General features: G+C 36.3%; 1 protein-coding gene across 1 annotated transcript in view; it reads right to left on the reverse strand.

Annotated features, from left to right (window-relative positions):
• LOC117343602 overlaps nucleotides 1-11,787 on the reverse strand; it is a 178,396-nt gene extending 166,609 nt beyond the window's left edge. The window contains exons 1-2 of the mRNA XM_033906035.1: nucleotides 11,668-11,787; nucleotides 8,124-8,306 (exon numbers count right to left, since the gene is read on the reverse strand). Coding sequence (XP_033761926.1) covers nucleotides 8,124-8,285 — 162 coding nt within the window. The 5' untranslated portion in view covers nucleotides 8,286-8,306; nucleotides 11,668-11,787. The remainder of the gene's footprint in view (nucleotides 1-8,123; nucleotides 8,307-11,667) is intronic.
• Nucleotides 11,788-18,129: the final 6,342 nt, after the last annotated feature.

The raw sequence follows: 18,129 nt of genomic DNA on the forward strand, positions 1-18,129 counted from the left end.
GAATGAATAAATAGATAAATAAATAATATAACAGTATATATATATACATGTACAGTATATATATATTCAGATTTCGTTACAGTACAGTGACTGTGTAAAACCTATCAGTCTACCCCATCAGTCTGAAAATTTCCAATATTCCTCACTGATTGGCTGTTTCTATAACAATAACCAAATTATTGTTTATAGAATTTCAATGATTGGTTGTTCATCATCATCTTATGTTACAGTAAATCTGATTAGCTGTTTATCATCATACACTATCTTAGAACCTCAATGATTGGTTGTTCATCATCATCTTATGTTACAGTACTAGTAAATCTGATTAGCTGTTTATCACCATACAAGGATTATCTTAGAACCTCAATGATTGGTTGTTGAAGTATCATGACCTCACCTAATTACCTTACAACTTCTATGATTGGCTGTTTATTATCAGCTTATATGTGTAGTCACAAAGAAGCAATAGTATATTTGTTTTCTCAATATCAATGTGAATTAAAGTTTGAAATTAAAAAAACATTGTCTGAATGGACCTGATGTTACCTTATCAACTGTTAATGTTGTCATGTAGATATAATCCATTTCTGTATTTGTAAGTGTAATTGTTTACCTGTATCATCAGTTCCATCAAGGTATGCTACATGTATATCCATCCTACATAGTCACAAGTTGATGATTCAATTATTTACATTCTCAAGTGTCAGGACCCGCACGTCTACATCTACTATACCCAGGATATGGATGTGATTGTATAATTTGTACCATTCTCCAGTATCAGGTCCCTATACTGTACCTAAAATATTGTGATTGTTTAATTTGTACCATTTTCCAGAGTCAGGACCTGTATGTCTATATCTACTGTACCCAGAGATATGGTGATTGTATAATTTGTACCATTCTCCAGCATCAGGACCCCATCTATATTGTATAATTTGTACCATTCTCCAGTGTCAGGACCCCGTCTATATCTACTGTACCCATGCAGAGATATGGATGTGATTGTATAATTTGTACCATTCTCCAGCATCAGGACCATGTCTATATCTACTGTACCCAGAGATATAATGGTCGTATAATTTGTATTATTCTCCAGTGTCAGGACCCCATCTATATTGTATAATTTGTACCATTCTCCAGCGTCAGGACCCCATCTATATTGTATAATTTGTACCATTCTCCAGTGTCAGGTCCCTATCCACTGTACCCAGAGATATAATGGTCGTATAATTTGTATTATTCTCCAGTGTCTGAGTGCCCTGTCTACTTACTGTACCCAGGATATGGTGACTATGTTACCATCCTCGATCTATAAAATTCCAAACTAATTATCAATTACTACCTAGAAATAAATATATGGTGACCATTTTGTTGATATTGTACTCGAGTTCTTTGTCTACCTGTGTATTGTTACGTCGCTACATTTCTATAAATAAAGTCTCTTTTACAAAATAATCACTTTGTTATTTCTATGTACAATATTTGGTTACCAAACAATGTTCTTACATCACAATAGCCTAAATTTGCAACCACCTGAACCAGCAAGACCATTTTTGTAGAACCATTTCTTGGAAATGACACCCGAACCAATCAGAAGTATTCTACTTTCACTTTAGTATCAAATGTAGAAACAATCAGAAATTTCACTCATTGATTCTCAATTGGAAAATCCGAGACCAAAAACAGTATTTGACGGATGAGGGCCATTTTTATCAACCCAATTAGAGGTGATAGAATTTCCAATGTCGTATCAACTAGAGTGTGTACGAGTTACCTCCCCTTGTACAAATCAGTCAGCAAGCATAATAATTTGCACAGAAAATAGATTTTGGAATACTCAATGATAGAACAGATTATTGTCGATGATTTCAACATGTTTTTTTTTCTCTATGATCTATTTATCTTAAACAGATGTCTTCAAACATAAAAATGTGAATCATTACTAAATTACAAACAAATACTTCATGGAAGGAGATTAATAGAATCTATCATGGGTCTGTTCCGTGGACAGGGATATCTCAACCCGAGTGCAAGAGTTTGGCCAGTCAGCACGAGGCTTGCAGAGTATTGGCCAGCCAAACTCTTACACGAGGGTTGAGATATCCTTGTTCGCGGAACAGACCCATGATTGATTATTTTTCTCACATACTTGCAACCAAAGTTTTTTATGAAAGTTTTTCCTCACGTCATCTTCAATGTTCCTTGGAATGTGCATCAAAATTTATGACGTCATCATTTACGACTTGGCTACTCAACGTAAAATGATGACGTTACGTTATTGTGAGCAGCGTCATATAGCGCGTGCCAGCTGCCTTTACCCACCCCATGTAAGATCGATTTATCTGTTCCCTAGCAACCGCCGGATAACCCTGTGAAGTATGGGAAAAAGTGTGTTGTTAGTTTTTTTGGATGAAGAATAATTTCTGGTCCCATCTTGAACTCATCAGGATTTATCGCGGAAATAAGTGACATTTTGATTCCCCTAAGAGTTTCAAATGGATTTGTTCTTGCCAAAGTCATCGATGATTATCTATAGGTGGCTGTGGAAACTAAAAATATGCCTAATTAACACCAACAAATGTAATATGATGATAAAAGCATCCTAATAATGATTGTTTATAAGACCAAAGCTACATGCAAGCTTAATTAAGATACAGGTAGAACACAATAGAATTTCTTTGGATGCAATTAATTATTTATCTTTTATCCGATTATAATGTAATAATTAATTTTTCTTTGTTTTCATGGTAAATACTCAATCAAATGTGATTGGTCGAAACATTCTTTTCATTCTTCTATGAAAGAAATTCCGAGAATGGCTCGAAAAATGTGACGTCACAATACGACAATTGACGTTGCGTATTGATTTGAGAAAAAGAATCCCATTTAAAACCAGTAAAATTGTACCTAAAACATATTTTAAATTAGAAAATCATTTTCAAAAATTAATTATAAGCGTTGATGTCAATTTTTTTTTAGTTTCATTGGGGTATGAAGCAAATTTTGTTTGCAAACTTCTGTAAGAATCCGCTATGCGGATTCATATAGTTTGCAAACAAAATTTGTTTCATACCCCGATGAAACTAAAAAAAAATGACATCAATGCTTAAATAAATTTAAAAGATAAAATTAAAAGCACAACTTCTAGAGGGGAGTTATCAAGCTGGTCATATCTTAAGCTAATGTAAAATTTTTATTGTATGAAACCAACCCAGTCTTTTTTTCAATTAACCATAATGATTTGTCCATCATTATCACAAAGGACACTATATCCAGATATAAGATATTGGACAGTCTTCTCCCTGAGGTGTTACACTCCTCAGACAACCCATTATTTTACATAATTGATCAATAACAATATCAATAATATACGTATTTAAAGTACAGGGGAAAAGACATTTCAGCAAAGTACCCAGACAGATACTGAACCTTCATGTCCAGCTCAATACTTTGGTCTGCACCAATTAAACTCGGGGAAGAAGGTGGGTCTAACAGCTGATAGACACAGACAGCACTTTAACAAGACACACCCATCCTTTATTATTTATTACACTGGCTTCTAAACAGGGGAGAGTTCACCAGCAACTGATGGCACCAAACATGTCTGTGGCAATTTTCACTGTTATTTTATAACTTCAGTTTTGTCCATTATTATGAGATAAATACCCCGATGGTAACATCAACAGGGCTACCAGCATTACATATTTTAGGAAGAACCATTAAAAATAATCCAATTTGTTTCATGCTTTGGGAAATTAAAAATGTGATTGTGCACCCTTGATACAAGTCAATAACCAAGCCATGTTTTAACAATAGTTCAGTGTACTGTTACTCCAGTGTATAGTTACTACAGTGTATAGTTACTACAGTGAACTGTTACTACAATGTACTGTTACTACAGTGTACTGTTACTACAGTGTACTGTTACTACAGTGAACTGTTACTACAATGTACTGTTACTACAGTGAACTGTTACTACAATGTACTGTTACTACAGTGAACTGTTACTACAATGTACTGTTACTACAGTGTACTGTTACTACAGTGTACTTTTACTACAGTGTACTGTTACTACAGTGTACTGTTACTGCAGTGTATAGTTACCACAGTGTACTGTTACTTCAGTGTATAGTTACTACAGTGAACTGTTACTACAATGTACTGTTACTACAATGTACTGTTACTACAGTGTACTGTTACTGCAGTGTACTTTTACTACAGTGTACTGTTACTGCAGTGTACTGTTATCTCAGTGTACTGTTATATTACTACAGTGTATTGTTACTACAGTGAACAGTTACTTCAGTGAACAGTTGCTTCAGTGAACAGTTACTTCAGTGAACATTTACTTCAGTGAACATTTACTTCAGTGTACTGTTACTTCAGTGAACAGTTACTACAGTGTACTGTTACTTCAGTGAACAGTTACTACAGTGAACTGTTACTTCAGTGAACAGTTACTTCAGTGAACATTTACTTCAGTGAACAGTTACTTCAGTGAACAGTACTTCAGTGAACAGTTACTTCAGTGAACATTTACTTCAGTGAACAGTTACTTCAGTGAACATTTACTTCAGTGAACATTTACTTCAGTGAACAGTTACTTCAGTGAACAGTTACTTCAGTGAACATTTACTTCAGTGAACAGTTACTTCAGTGAACAGTTACTTCAGTGAACAGTACTTCAGTGATCAGTTACTTCAGTGAACAGTACTTCAGTGAACAGTTACTTCAGTGAACAGTTACTTCAGTGAACAGTTACTTCAGTGAACAGTTGATTCAGTGAACAGATAATTCAGTGAACAGTTACTTCAGTGAACATTTACTTCAGTGAACAGTTACTTCAGTGAACATTTACTTCAGTGAACAGTTACTTCAGTGAACAGTTACTTCAGTGAACAGTACTTCAGTGAACAGTTACTTCAGTGAACAGTTACTTCAGTGAACAGTTACTTCAGTGAACAGTTACTTCAGTGAACAGTTACTTCAGTGAACAGTTACTACAGTGAACTGTTACTTCAGTGTATTGTTACTTCAGTGAACATTTACTTCAGTGAACATTTACTTCAGTGAACAGTTACTTCAGTGAACATTTACTTCAGTGAACAGTTACTTCAGTGAACATTTACTTCAGTGAACAGTTACTTCAGTGTAGTGTTACTACAGTGAACAGTAACTTCAGTGTAGTGTTACTTCAGTGAACAGTTACTTCAGTGAACAGTTACTTCAGTGAACAGTTACTTCAGTGAACAGTTACTTCAGTGAACAGTTACTTCAGTGAACAGTTACTTCAGTGAACAGTTACTTCAGTGAACAGTTACTTCAGTGAACAGTTACTTCAGTGAACAGTTACTTCAGTGAACAGTACTTCAGTGAACAGTTACTTCAGTGAACAGTTACTTCAGTGAACAGTTACTTCAGTGAACAGTTACTTCAGTGAACAGTTACTTCAGTGAACAGTTACTTCAGTGAACAGTTACTTCAGTGAACAGTTACTTCAGTGAACAGTTACTTCAGTGAACAGTTACTTCAGTGAACAGTTACTTCAGTGAACAGTTACTTCAGTGAACAGTTACTTCAGTGAACAGTTACTTCAGTGAACAGTTACTTCAGTGAACAGTTACTTCAGTGAACAGTTACTTCAGTGAACAGTTACTTCAGTGAACAGTTACTTCAGTGAACAGTTACTTCAGTGAACAGTTACTTCAGTGAACAGTTACTTCAGTGAACAGTTACTACAGTGAACTGTTACTTCAGTGTATTGTTACTTCAGTGAACATTTACTTCAGTGAACATTTACTTCAGTGAACAGTTACTTCAGTGAACATTTACTTCAGTGAACAGTTACTTCAGTGAACAGTTGCTTCAGTGAACAGTTACTACAGTGAACAGTTACTTCAGTGAACAGTTACTTCAGTGAACAGTTACTTCAGTGAACAGTTACTTCAGTGAACAGTTACTTCAGTGTACTGTTACTTCAGTGAACAGTTACTTCAGTGAACAGTTACTTCAGTGAACATTTACTTCAGTGAACAGTTACTTCAGTGAACAGTTACTTCAGTGTTCAGTTACTTCAGTGAGCAGTTACTTCAGTGAACAGTTACTTCAGTGAACAGTTGCTTCAGTGAACAGTTACTTCAGTGAACAGTTACTTCAGTGAGCAGTTACTTCAGTGAACAGTTACTTCAGTGAACAGTTACTTCAGTGAACAGTTACTTCAGTGAACAGTTGCTTCAGTGAACAGTTACTTCAGTGAACAGTTACTTCAGTGTACTGTTACTTCAGTGAACAGTTACTTCAGTGTACTGTTACTTCAGTGTACTGTTACTTCAGTGTACTGTTACTACAGTGTATTGTTACTTCAGTGTACTGTTACTTCAGTGTACTGTTACTACAGTGTATTGTTACTTCAGTGTACTGTTACTTCAGTGTACTGTTACTACAGTGGACTACAGTGTATTGTTACTTCAGTGTACTGTTACTTCAGTGTACTGTTACTACAGTGTATTGTTACTTCAGTGTACTGTTACTACAGTGTACTGTTACTTCAGTGTATTGTTACTTCAGTGTACTGTTACTACAGTGTATTGTTACCTCAGTGTACTGTTACTTCAGTGTACTGTTACTTCAGTGTACTGTTACTTCAGTGTATTGTTACTACAGTGTATTGTTACTTCAGTGTACTGTTACTTCAGTGTACTGTTACTTCAGTGTACTGTTACTTCAGTGTACTGTTACTACAGTGTACTGTTACTTCAGTGTACTGTTACTTCAGTGTACTGTTACTTCAGTGTACTGTTACTTCAGTGTACTGTTACTACAGTGTACTGTTACTTCAGTGTACTGTTACTTCAGTGTATTGTTACTACAGTGTATAGTTACTACAGTGTACTGTTACTACATTTACATCAGTGAACAGTTAATTCAGTACTAGTAATTCATTGTACTGATACTAATGTGCCGATTCTTCTGTTTTATAAGACAATTTATGTGCAAAGGGGAGTAATCCAATTAAAGTATGGGAACTGTTTACTAGAAAGATAGTGATATTTACTCTAACATCATAATGACTTGTCAATATGTGTACCAAAACTCACTGGGAAATCATGTGTATCAACTCTGACATGAACTGCATTTCAAAATTCTGAATTGGTTTTTACCTTTAAATTTTTCTCTGCGTAAATTAGCATTAATACTAATGTGAATGCTAATGCCGACATTAAACAAGAGGTAATGATAATTAATTCCTTTATTTAGACAGGGTAATATATTTAAGACTTTCGTCTAGTTTCCAAAGTTCCAGTTACAAAGTGTATGTCACCAGATCAGTCTACAACTGTTATTATCTTATATATAGAAAAAACTCACAACCCTGCCCAGTAGGTGATATAGAATACCAACAAGTGTTGTACAAAATCAAATATCTATGGTATGTCTCTGTTTACATTACAAAGGAGTGACTGAGTTTTTTCTGCATAGCCGTATAATCTTCTTTTGACCCCAGATATGACGCGACAGGTGGCGTTACTGGTCAAGATGAAGTATGTGATTGGTCAATGTAGCAGTAAATGCAAAATGCAGATATACAGTTAAAAACAAATCAAAGTTAAGTTTGAATGCAAGCTGAATAAGTGGATGTATCTTTTCAAATGACACATTCATAAAATTATATTCCTGATTCAAATGCAATCTTACTATCACCAAAAATGATTCAAACTGATATAATTTTGCTATCCATGCTCAAACACATTAGTTCGTTCATTTATTTCACCAGCAGTTTTACATTGTAACCACCAACATTAAAGCTATGCCATTTATCTTTTTTAAAGATATTTCTTTTTTTGCTCACACTTTCCTCTTGTCCTTCGATATTACACTTTGTAAACCTGAAATGCCTATGTCATATAGAATGTGCAACAAGATCGATAACCTTACAAGATGGTAATATGGTAATACCTGCTTTAAGTAAAGAAGCATTTCTTGTGAGTCTCGACGTTTTCAGAATAAAGGAAGCTGTTTTTTCTCTGGGTAAGATACATCAACATTTTTCATGCATTTAAAAGAAAAGCATTTACCAAACACACTTTCTTTCAGTGTATTTTATGATAAGTATAAACACTTACAGACTGAAGGTATCGGAGTTCAGCTCGGCAGTTTTTCTCCAGTTTGTGCATCCCTTTGATGTGCTGAAATTGCCGACATTTCTGTATGAGGGATTGTGCTTCCTGGAGATAGGTGAGCAGTAACTCGTCACAACTGTCTTTCTCTCCACAACCAGAAGCCATCTCAACAATTCTTCAACAAATCTGAAAATAAAATTATCTCTTTCTTAAAAAAGGAAAACTATTTCATTCAGAAACCAATTCAATGTTTACCTCATCACCTCTAAATTGTTTCCATTGGTTATTTGCACTTGTGCAATAAAGTAAAACTACTCAATGCAAATGTTTCTTATAAAATAAGAGATCAAATCATCACAGTGGGCTCTTTCTTTTGAGAAACAGTAATTATTGGTGCAGAAGGTTATTATGTTTTCACAGTGACCTCCTTTCAGTACTTAATGCATACCACGTGCAGGTTTCATGCAACATTATACAAACACCTTTAACCGCTAAAGAATGATGTGTATAATATCTCGCTACCTATGAAAAATCCAAATTCTGATCAATCAATTTTATTCCCTGATTGCACATGAACAAAGATGTGCAGTCACCGGATGACCACATGTTTTTTTTTCAGGTACTTTGGTTTCCTCACAATAACACCCATTATATGGCAAAATACTGTCATTCAGGTTAATCAAAGGTAATTTAAGTTCACATTTTCTCATTATTTTCCTCCTCTGCTGACCGAACCCCAGATACTTCATGTTTAAACAAACACTACACAATAAACTGTATGAGTTTGTTTGTTGTTTTTTTTTTGGTAAAAAGGTTCAACATGAAACGAAAAAATAAGTAAGAGAAATATTTTTATCTTCATTTGGCACTGTAAAAATCAGGATACTACTTGATTATATAAAAACATAAAATAATATGTTGCCTTTAAAACCAGGATTGTCCCCAGAAAAGCCCTTTGGTTTGGCCACTGGGGTCAGAGAAATATCCCCAGGTATTTATAGAGTTGTTCTCCCTCGTTGAGCAAGTAGTACTGTGGTTATATGTCACGTGTGTACATAAACTGTTGAACAAATATACATGTACCTGACTCAGTCTATCTTTTTTTCTAAACGAGGAGAAAGATTACAACTTCATGTCTGATCCTACACCAGATATGGTGTCAGGGCCAGAGGAAACTCAGGCTAGTCTTACACCAGACACAGTGTCAGGGCCAGAGGAAACTCAGGCTAGTCCTACACCAGACACGGTGTCAGGGCCAGAGGAAACTCGGGCTAGTCCTACACCAGACACGGTGTCAGGGCCAGAGAAAAGTCAGGCTAGTCCTACACCAGACATGGTGTTAGGGCCAGAGGAAACTCAGGCTAGTCCTACACCAGACACGGTGTCAGGGCCAGAGGAAAATCAGGCTAATCCTACACCAGACATGGTGTCAGGGCCAGAGGAAACTCAGGCTAGTCCTACACCAGACATGGTGTTAGGGCCAGAGGAAACTCAGGCTAGTCCTACACCAGACACGGTGTCAGGGCCAGAGGAAAATCAGGCTAATCCTACACCAGACATGGTGTCAGGGCCAGAGGAAACTCAGGCTAGTCCTACACCAGACATGGTGTTAGGGCCAGAGGAAACTCAGGCTAGTCCTACACCAGACAGGGTGTCAGGGCCAGAGGAAACTCAGGCTAGTCCTACACCAGAAACAGTGTCAGGGCCAGGGGAAACTTGGGCTAGTCCTTCACCAGACACAGTGTCAGGGCCAGAGGAAACTCAGGCTAGTCCTTACACCAGACACAGTGTCAGGGCCAGAGGAAACTAGGGCTAGTCCTACACCAGACATGGTGTCAGGGCCAGAGGATACTAGGGCTAGTCCTACACCAGACACAGTGTCAGGGCCAGAGGAAACTAGGGCTAGTCCTACACCAGACACAGTGTCAGGGCCAGAGGAAACTAGGGCTAGTCCTACACCAGACACAGTGTCAGGGCCAGAGGAAACTCAGGCTAGTCCTACACCAGAAACAGTGTCAGGGCCAGAGGAAACTCAGGCTAGTCCTACACCAGACACAGTGTCAGGGCCAGGGGAAACTCAGGCTAGTCCTACACCAGACATGGTGTCAGGGCCAGAGGAAACTCAGGCTAGTCCTACACCAGACATGGTGTCAGGGCCAGAGGAAAGTCAGGCTAGTCCTACACCAGACACGGTGTCAGGGCCAGAGGAAACTCAGGCTAGTCCTACACCAGACACAGTGTCAGGGCCAGAGGAAACTCAGGCTAGTCCTACACCAGACACGGTGTCAGGGCCAGGGAAAACTCGGGCTAGTCCTACACCAGACACGGTGTCAGGGCCAGGGGAAACTCGGGCTAGTCCTACACCAGACATGGTGTCAGGGCCAGAGGAAACTCAGGCTAGTCCTACACCAGAAATGGTGTCAGGGCCAGAGGAAACTCAGGCTAGTCCTACACCAGACATGGTGTCAGGGCCAGAGGAAACTCAGGCTAGTCCTACACCAGACATGGTGTCAGGGCCAGAGGAAACTCAGGCTAGTCCTACACCAGACATGGTGTCAGGGCCAGGGGAAACTCGGGCTAGTCTACACCAGACACAGTGTCAGGGCCAGGGGAACCTCAGGCTAGTCCTACACCAGAAACGGTGTCAGGGCCAGGGGAACCTCGGGCTAGTCCTTCACCAAATACAGTGTCAGGGCCAGAGGAAACTAGGGCTAGTCCTACACCAGACACAGTGTCAGGGCCAGAGGAAACTTGGGCTAGTCCTACACCAGACATGGTGTCAGGGCCAGAGGAAACTCGGGCTAGTCCTACACCAGACATGGTGTCAGGGCCAGAGGAAACTCAGGCTAGTCCTACACCAGACACAGTGTCAGGGCCAGAGGAAACTCGGGCTAGTCTACACCAGACACAGTGTCAGGGCCAGGGGAACCTCGGGCTAGTCCTACACCAGACACAGTGTCAGGGCCAGAGGATACTTGGTCTAAACTTCCTGGCTAAGTCGTTTTGATGCATAGCATATCTCTGTATGTAGGTATGTCGCAGGTCTCAATTCTGTTTTTTGTCTGACGGAGAGAGAGAGAGGAGGCAGCGCCTTTATTGGCACTGCTTTGGGAGGAATTCTTTGAATCCCCCAACTGTTGGAGCACACACAATAGTGTCGTTCAGATGGTTCCAATCAACAAAGTAGGAGTTTTTGTATTGTATGGTTTTAGCGCTTTGCACTTGGTATAGGATCTGCTGTTGTTGACGTATGTGTGTCCCCATGTTCTTTGATATAAAACTATCCATATCGTATATGTGTGTTGATGCACTGCATGTGTGTGTGAGGTTGCGCTGTACATTTTTGCGTTAATTTGATATGAAATATTATAACGCACTCCTGGCAACAGAGTAAAAGACTAGGGATCATACAACAGACTGAACAGTGCAACACGACCATCAACACAGCTGTCTAAAAGACCATGTTTAAGGTGGAAGTTGTAAATGACATTTCAAAATGATTGCACAATCCGTGTGACATATAAGATGTGAATGTATGCACACCAACCTGAAGGGAGAAACTTCCACTAAAGATGATTTTACAATAAGTGTATGTTCGTGATGTTGTGCTACACGCAAAAGCATCGGCATACAGCTGTCATTTAGTCTGGTCCGTGTCAAACGCTGCTGAGAGTACGATCTGGGTATCAAGAAAACGCTTAGATATTACTACTCACACGACAGTAAACATTAAAAGCGTACACTGAACCAAAATCGTGGTAAAATATTCCATTTGATGATTTTTTTTCTTCACAATAACGATTTGTTTGTTCCTTCATGACACATGCAAAAGTACAGTTGAGTGTAAGCTAATCTTTACACCTAGTGCACTAGAAGTGCACTACATTTAAACTACAGGTAAACAGAGACATAGATATTATGTCTCTGAGGTAAACTAGTAGTGCACTACACCCTAAGAGGTGATGAATAGCAAAACCCCCATACAGGTAATGGGCAGTACCCAAGGCTACCTGTGATTTTTACCTGTACTGTATATATAAGGCTATCTAGCAGTTATATTCAAAGAGTTAATAAAAAGGTTTGGAAGTTTAGTTTGATGTTATATTTCAACCTTTCTATTCTTGTTAATTATACACTGTAACCAGAGACTTGTATATCTGGTATATACGTCTCTGCTGTAACTAAGTTAAGACTTTACTTTACAAATCCTTTAACTAAGTTAAATTGTTCAAGCCAAGTTTCATTTATCTTTTGGTACTTTATATTTTGTATTGATTGATCAGTTATATATTTCACATGTTTAATTCCAGAAATTTTGTTTTCATCACATGAAAGTATATAATAAAACATTTGAAAACAATTATCATTACTTGAACATTTTCAATTTGATACATTTATTTATATTGAAGTTTGATTTCAGATTAAATTAAGCAGCATATTCATAATTTCATTCTTGATGTGATATTATGCTTATTAAAACCTAATTCAGCCCATAACATATACATTCTATGTGTATACATCCAATGCTTAAAGTCAGAAACCTGAACACATAAAGAAATTAATTAAACCTTGATTTAACATGTAAAGAAAGAGATTCTTTGAATGTACTGGTAATTAAGTGACCATAACAGTTCTACATTTCAAAATTTTAAGTTTATAAAAAGTATAGGTTACTTGTAATACACCTTCCATCTGCCTTTACTGAAATAGTTGAAATTTCTGTACATGTACCCGTGTGCAGGTATCTAATACTTTGAAGATCTAAAATATTGGATCTGATTACAGGTACATGTATCAGTTACACAGAATGAGATTATGGCCGAGGGAACAATTAATGTCAATTCACAATTCTCAATTCTTTATTAATCTTGAGAAGATACATCTCATCGACATAATACAATTACAAGAATACAAGAAAATAATACAAGTCAGCTCGGGTAGAGCAATGCACATATGACAATATTTCAATTTCTACTCAGGTTGGACTCGATGAAACTACCAAACTTAATCTGTTTCATTTGCTCATGAATTTGACCAGATTAACACTGATCAGTGCGTATGAATACATGGTTAAAATCCTTCCGCGGAACGATTTCACTTTTTCTCCTTTGTTGTTATAAACATGGAATAATTATTAACATTATCAAATTTATAATGTATTCTTGTATTCTATGAAAGATCAGATATGCTAGATACTTCTATTTTGACAAAATAATGCTATTTTCAATCCTAAAATTGCGGACTATTTTACTCGACCGACTAGACATGCACAATCCGGAACTCCTCGGGCTTTTCCACATTTTGGACTTGCACAAGCTTCGAGACATTAATATCTAGACCGACTTTTTTATTCGAAAAAAAAAACAATTGAAATATAAGGATTGAATCTTTATTTCGTCGATTTCATGGGGTCATGAATTGAGTTGCTCTTGAGACAAATTCAACATGAACTGTTTCGCAGTTCATTAAATTTGTCTCAAGAGCAACTCAATTCATGACCCCATGAAATCGACCAAATCAAGATTCAATCCTTAATTATAGCATGCACATATTTGTATTCATATATATATATGTGACTCAATAAGGAAAATGAATAGTATGGATCAAACTACTAGTTACTAGAAGCCAACAGAGTAGAATGTAGTAGCGCTGCTTGGTATAAAAACTTGCCCAGATTACTTAATTCTTTAACATTACCCGTTGCTAGTAAATTTATTAACTTATAGACAGAGGGATTGACCCGATAATGAGGCTTTATATATTTTATTCTGAGACCGTTAAAGGAGGGACATTTTAAAATGAAATGGTAGTCATCTTCTATGTCATTTCTACAGAAAGGACAAAATCTTAAATTGTGAGGATATTTTCTATGCCGTCCAGTTTCAATTAACAGGTTATGTGAAGACAAACGTATTTTGGCAATTGCCTTTTTATATTTAACAGGAAAAGGCTTACTAAAGTAAGGTTGCAGACATACATAGTTAATAATATGTTTATACAATGTGCATTTGGACGAGGTTAAAAAGAAAGACTCACAATCTTGCTTAAAAATCTCTAATAACCGTTGTTTTACTAAGGCCAAAAAGGTTCTAGTATTAAAATTACCCTGCGCCTGCCAGTACTCGGCCAAGCCAGTGGCGCATAGGTCCTGTTTAACTGAAGCTACCCAATTTTTACAATGTGGATTTGATTCGCAGCCTATGTACATATCTTGATAACATGCACTTAATATATAGTTACTAGACCTCAACAATTTACACCAGTACTTGAAGATTCAAATTTTGCGCAAATGTCATTTTCGTTATGAAATACATATACTGGCAAACTTGGGGAGGGGGAGGGCAACATGTTCATGTATCTGGAGCTGTACTTGTCATACAACACTTGTATTTGTAATTTCATAATTTTCTTCTATAAAGTTACCTGCTAACAAATGTATTATATACATTTGTACATCTGTGGATCATGTGGACCTTAAGCCAAAGTTTTTTTTACAGTTCACGCTATGTTTTTTGCAATATTGTTTAAAAAAAACAAAATCTTGGGATACATTTTGAACCGCATTTAAGTGTTTCCCTATTGCATTAAGAAAATGATTAATTGTTTTTTTACCTTAAAATGTATAACTGATGGGGATTTTACCTCTTCTTGTAATTAAAGAAAATCAGCATATCAACTATATTTATTGAATATCTCTATTAAGAAAAATGTATATAAACATTAATCATTTTTTGATGATTCGAAAAGAAAAAAACTGTAATTTTTTGAAAAACATCCACAGGTAGATATTATATATAGGTAGTGTTAGATGCTAATTACAGGTAGGTACGGCAGATGAGCCTGGCACAGCATGCTATAAATGGACCCCTTGGGGTAATTGGTGACTTGACAAAACTATAGCCAGGTGTTAAACAGACACACCTTAAGACCGATCCTCATCTGATACATATATATAGGTAAGGCGTTATGGAGGTCCATAAGGTGGTGGTGAGGTGGGGTTTGGGCCCTGGGGCCCCGGTGGCCATTCAATTATTCAATCATTTTTATTACGTATGCAAATAGCATATAGGATCACAATATACATACATATGACAACATTTTACATTTGTGCAAGACGGCGGAGAACACAGCCAATGTAACACAAAGTATTATACATTTCAATAAAGCATGTGTTAATATTTTTTGCCATCACTAAAAGTGTATATCATACAATTACAATATTACAATTGCAATTTTAAACTACACGGATTTTTAAGACATAAAAAGACAATCACATACTTGAAATTATATTCCTAGACATATTTTCTCTAGAAGGTTCTGATAAAGAAAAAACTGTTGTGCAATTACTAATTAATTAACTTTTAATCAAATATATAAATACTTATTAACTAAGTAACAGTGACTTCCTTTTAGCCGTTACCTTAATTAAATATTTTCCAAAATTTCTTAAAGTTTTTACATTGGTACTACAGAACAATTCAGTCATTTTGAAAACAGATGGACGGCGATAAAAATATGATTTTAAATACTTCACCCTTAAATCCAAATACTTTGGACATAACAAAATAAAATGGACTTCATCCTCAACTTCATGATTATCACACAAAGTACACAGCCTTTGGTGTCTAGGGATACCACTGTATCTACCAGTTTCAATATTCAACGAATGAGCATTTAATCTGTATTTGGATATAATTCGTTTTATTTTGAAAATTAATGGTTTACTGAGATAGTCCTGCATGATAAACGTATCAACGATGTGTTTATATATGATGCACTTAGAAGAGCTTTCTAAACTAGCTCTCATTTCTTGGATAAAAATATCTTGTAAACGTTGTTTTTACAATAACAAAAATATGTTTTTATTTGGTACGTTCTGTGCATACCATACATCGCCAAAACCAAGTGAACATAAGTCATTTTTCAAATGATGAACCCAATTTGCTTTGCTATTAGGTTTTTTAATGTTAAGTTCAAATAATTCATTATAGCAAGCCCTCAATATACAGTTTTCAGTCTTTAATAGTTGTAGCCAATATTTAACAATAAAAATCTTTCTCGTTATATAAAAAGGAAAACGTCCTAGTTCAAAATAAACTATAGAATTTTGAAGGTCATCAATATCTTCAGAGAACAAAATAGTATCGTCTGCGTACATAATCAAGAAAAGGTTAAGCATCTGTATTTGATAACTTTGACAATTAGATTCAATAAGTTCTGATTCCATATCGTTTACAAACAGGGAAAACATTATCGGCGACAAAGATTCGCCTTGTAATAAACCCACCTCTAGGTCATACATAGGAGATATCTCGCCATGTAATTTTACACAAGATTTGATACTATTATATACAGATTTAATAACATTTAACAAACGTCCTCTCACCCCAGATTTCCAAAGCTTTAGCCATAAATTACCATGTGATATACTATCAAACGCTTTTCTGTAATCAACGAATACACAATACAATCTTTTATTGCTTGTAATGTTTTAGTAATTAAACTATTAAGGACAAAAATGGCGTCTCTGGTACCACTTCCTGGCTTAAACCCGAATTGAGCATCAGATATGACGCCCTCACTCTTACTCCACTCTAACAGACGCTTATTCAAAAGTGATGTAAATAGTTTTGCTATATGACTAATCAAAGTGATGCCCCTATAATTATTAACGTCATTTTTATCTCCTTTCTTGTGCAAAGGGATGATAACTCCTTCAGACCAAGCTTTAGGAAAATAACCAACATGTAAAATCGTATTAAATAGTTTCAATAAAACTGGTGCAAAAACATCACTGTACTCAATGAAATATTCATTAAGGATCCCGTCTAGCCCTGGAGACTTACCTCTAGACAACCCCTTAATTGCAGCTAATAATTCTTCAGGGCTAAAAGCATTGTCAAGTTCAGGATATATACACTCATAATCTCTTATTTGATCCAAATTTACATCAGAACACTCAACCGTATTATTTGCGATACCTTAAAAATAATCATAAAACTTGTCCAGGCATAAATTTCCTGCATTTCGACTCTTCCTTTTTGAAAAATGCTTATAAAACGATTTGGGGTCATTTGTCTTTAATATGTTTAACATATCTCCTTCCATTTGGAGATAATTACGTTTTACCTTTGATTCGTAAACCTTATACGTTTTCTTTTGACGAACTAATATTTATCTGTTGCCAGGGGATCTACGATTATTAAACGAATGCAATGAATGTTTATACTCATTATACAATCTTTTGCATTTCCTATCAAACCACGGCTTATTTGGCTCTTGAACCTTACGTTTAGTCATCTGGTGGCATGAACAATCACATTTACACACAAATTTGTCATTGACACAAAATTCATCAAAAACAGAATGTATACTGTTCGTCAACAATTCTAAGCATAAATCAATACTTTCTGCAGTATTCTCTAATTCATCTAATGAGGCGGTTATTAAGATTTATTCTCATCATTTTTTCCAACAGATTTATATTTTGCCTCTTCTGTCCATAATACTGAACTGACTTTACACCGCTCACTAGTGCCACAACAATTACAAGTATTACTTAAAGATGCCGACAAGTTGAAAAACAACGGGGCATGATCAGAAAAGTCACTGAAGTTTCCAACTTTAAAATCCCTCACATCATCCATATGATCACTATGAGAAAGTAAATAATCTATGGTGCTAGTACCTAAAGCGTTATAAAATGTTATTTTACCCTTGCTGTCACCCGGTGTTCGACCATTCATGATTCTAAAATCAGTTGATCTGCACATCTCTAGTAAGCGACGCTCAAATTGATTGACAACTGCATCTTCAGAATTACGAATAAGACTGTAATTTCCATCGTCATATGATATAAAGCTCTCTAAAATGTTATGTATAGTATTCGGCAATACATCAAAGGAAATAAAATCTGTATCCCTACCAGTTCTACTGTTAAAATCCCCTGTAACATAAACGTTACCTAACCCAGTAAACTTTGCAATGTCTGATTCCAATATTTCAAAAA

This window comes from Pecten maximus, chromosome 15 (assembly GCF_902652985.1).
Source record: "Pecten maximus chromosome 15, xPecMax1.1, whole genome shotgun sequence".
Taxonomy (NCBI): domain Eukaryota; kingdom Metazoa; phylum Mollusca; class Bivalvia; order Pectinida; family Pectinidae; genus Pecten; species Pecten maximus.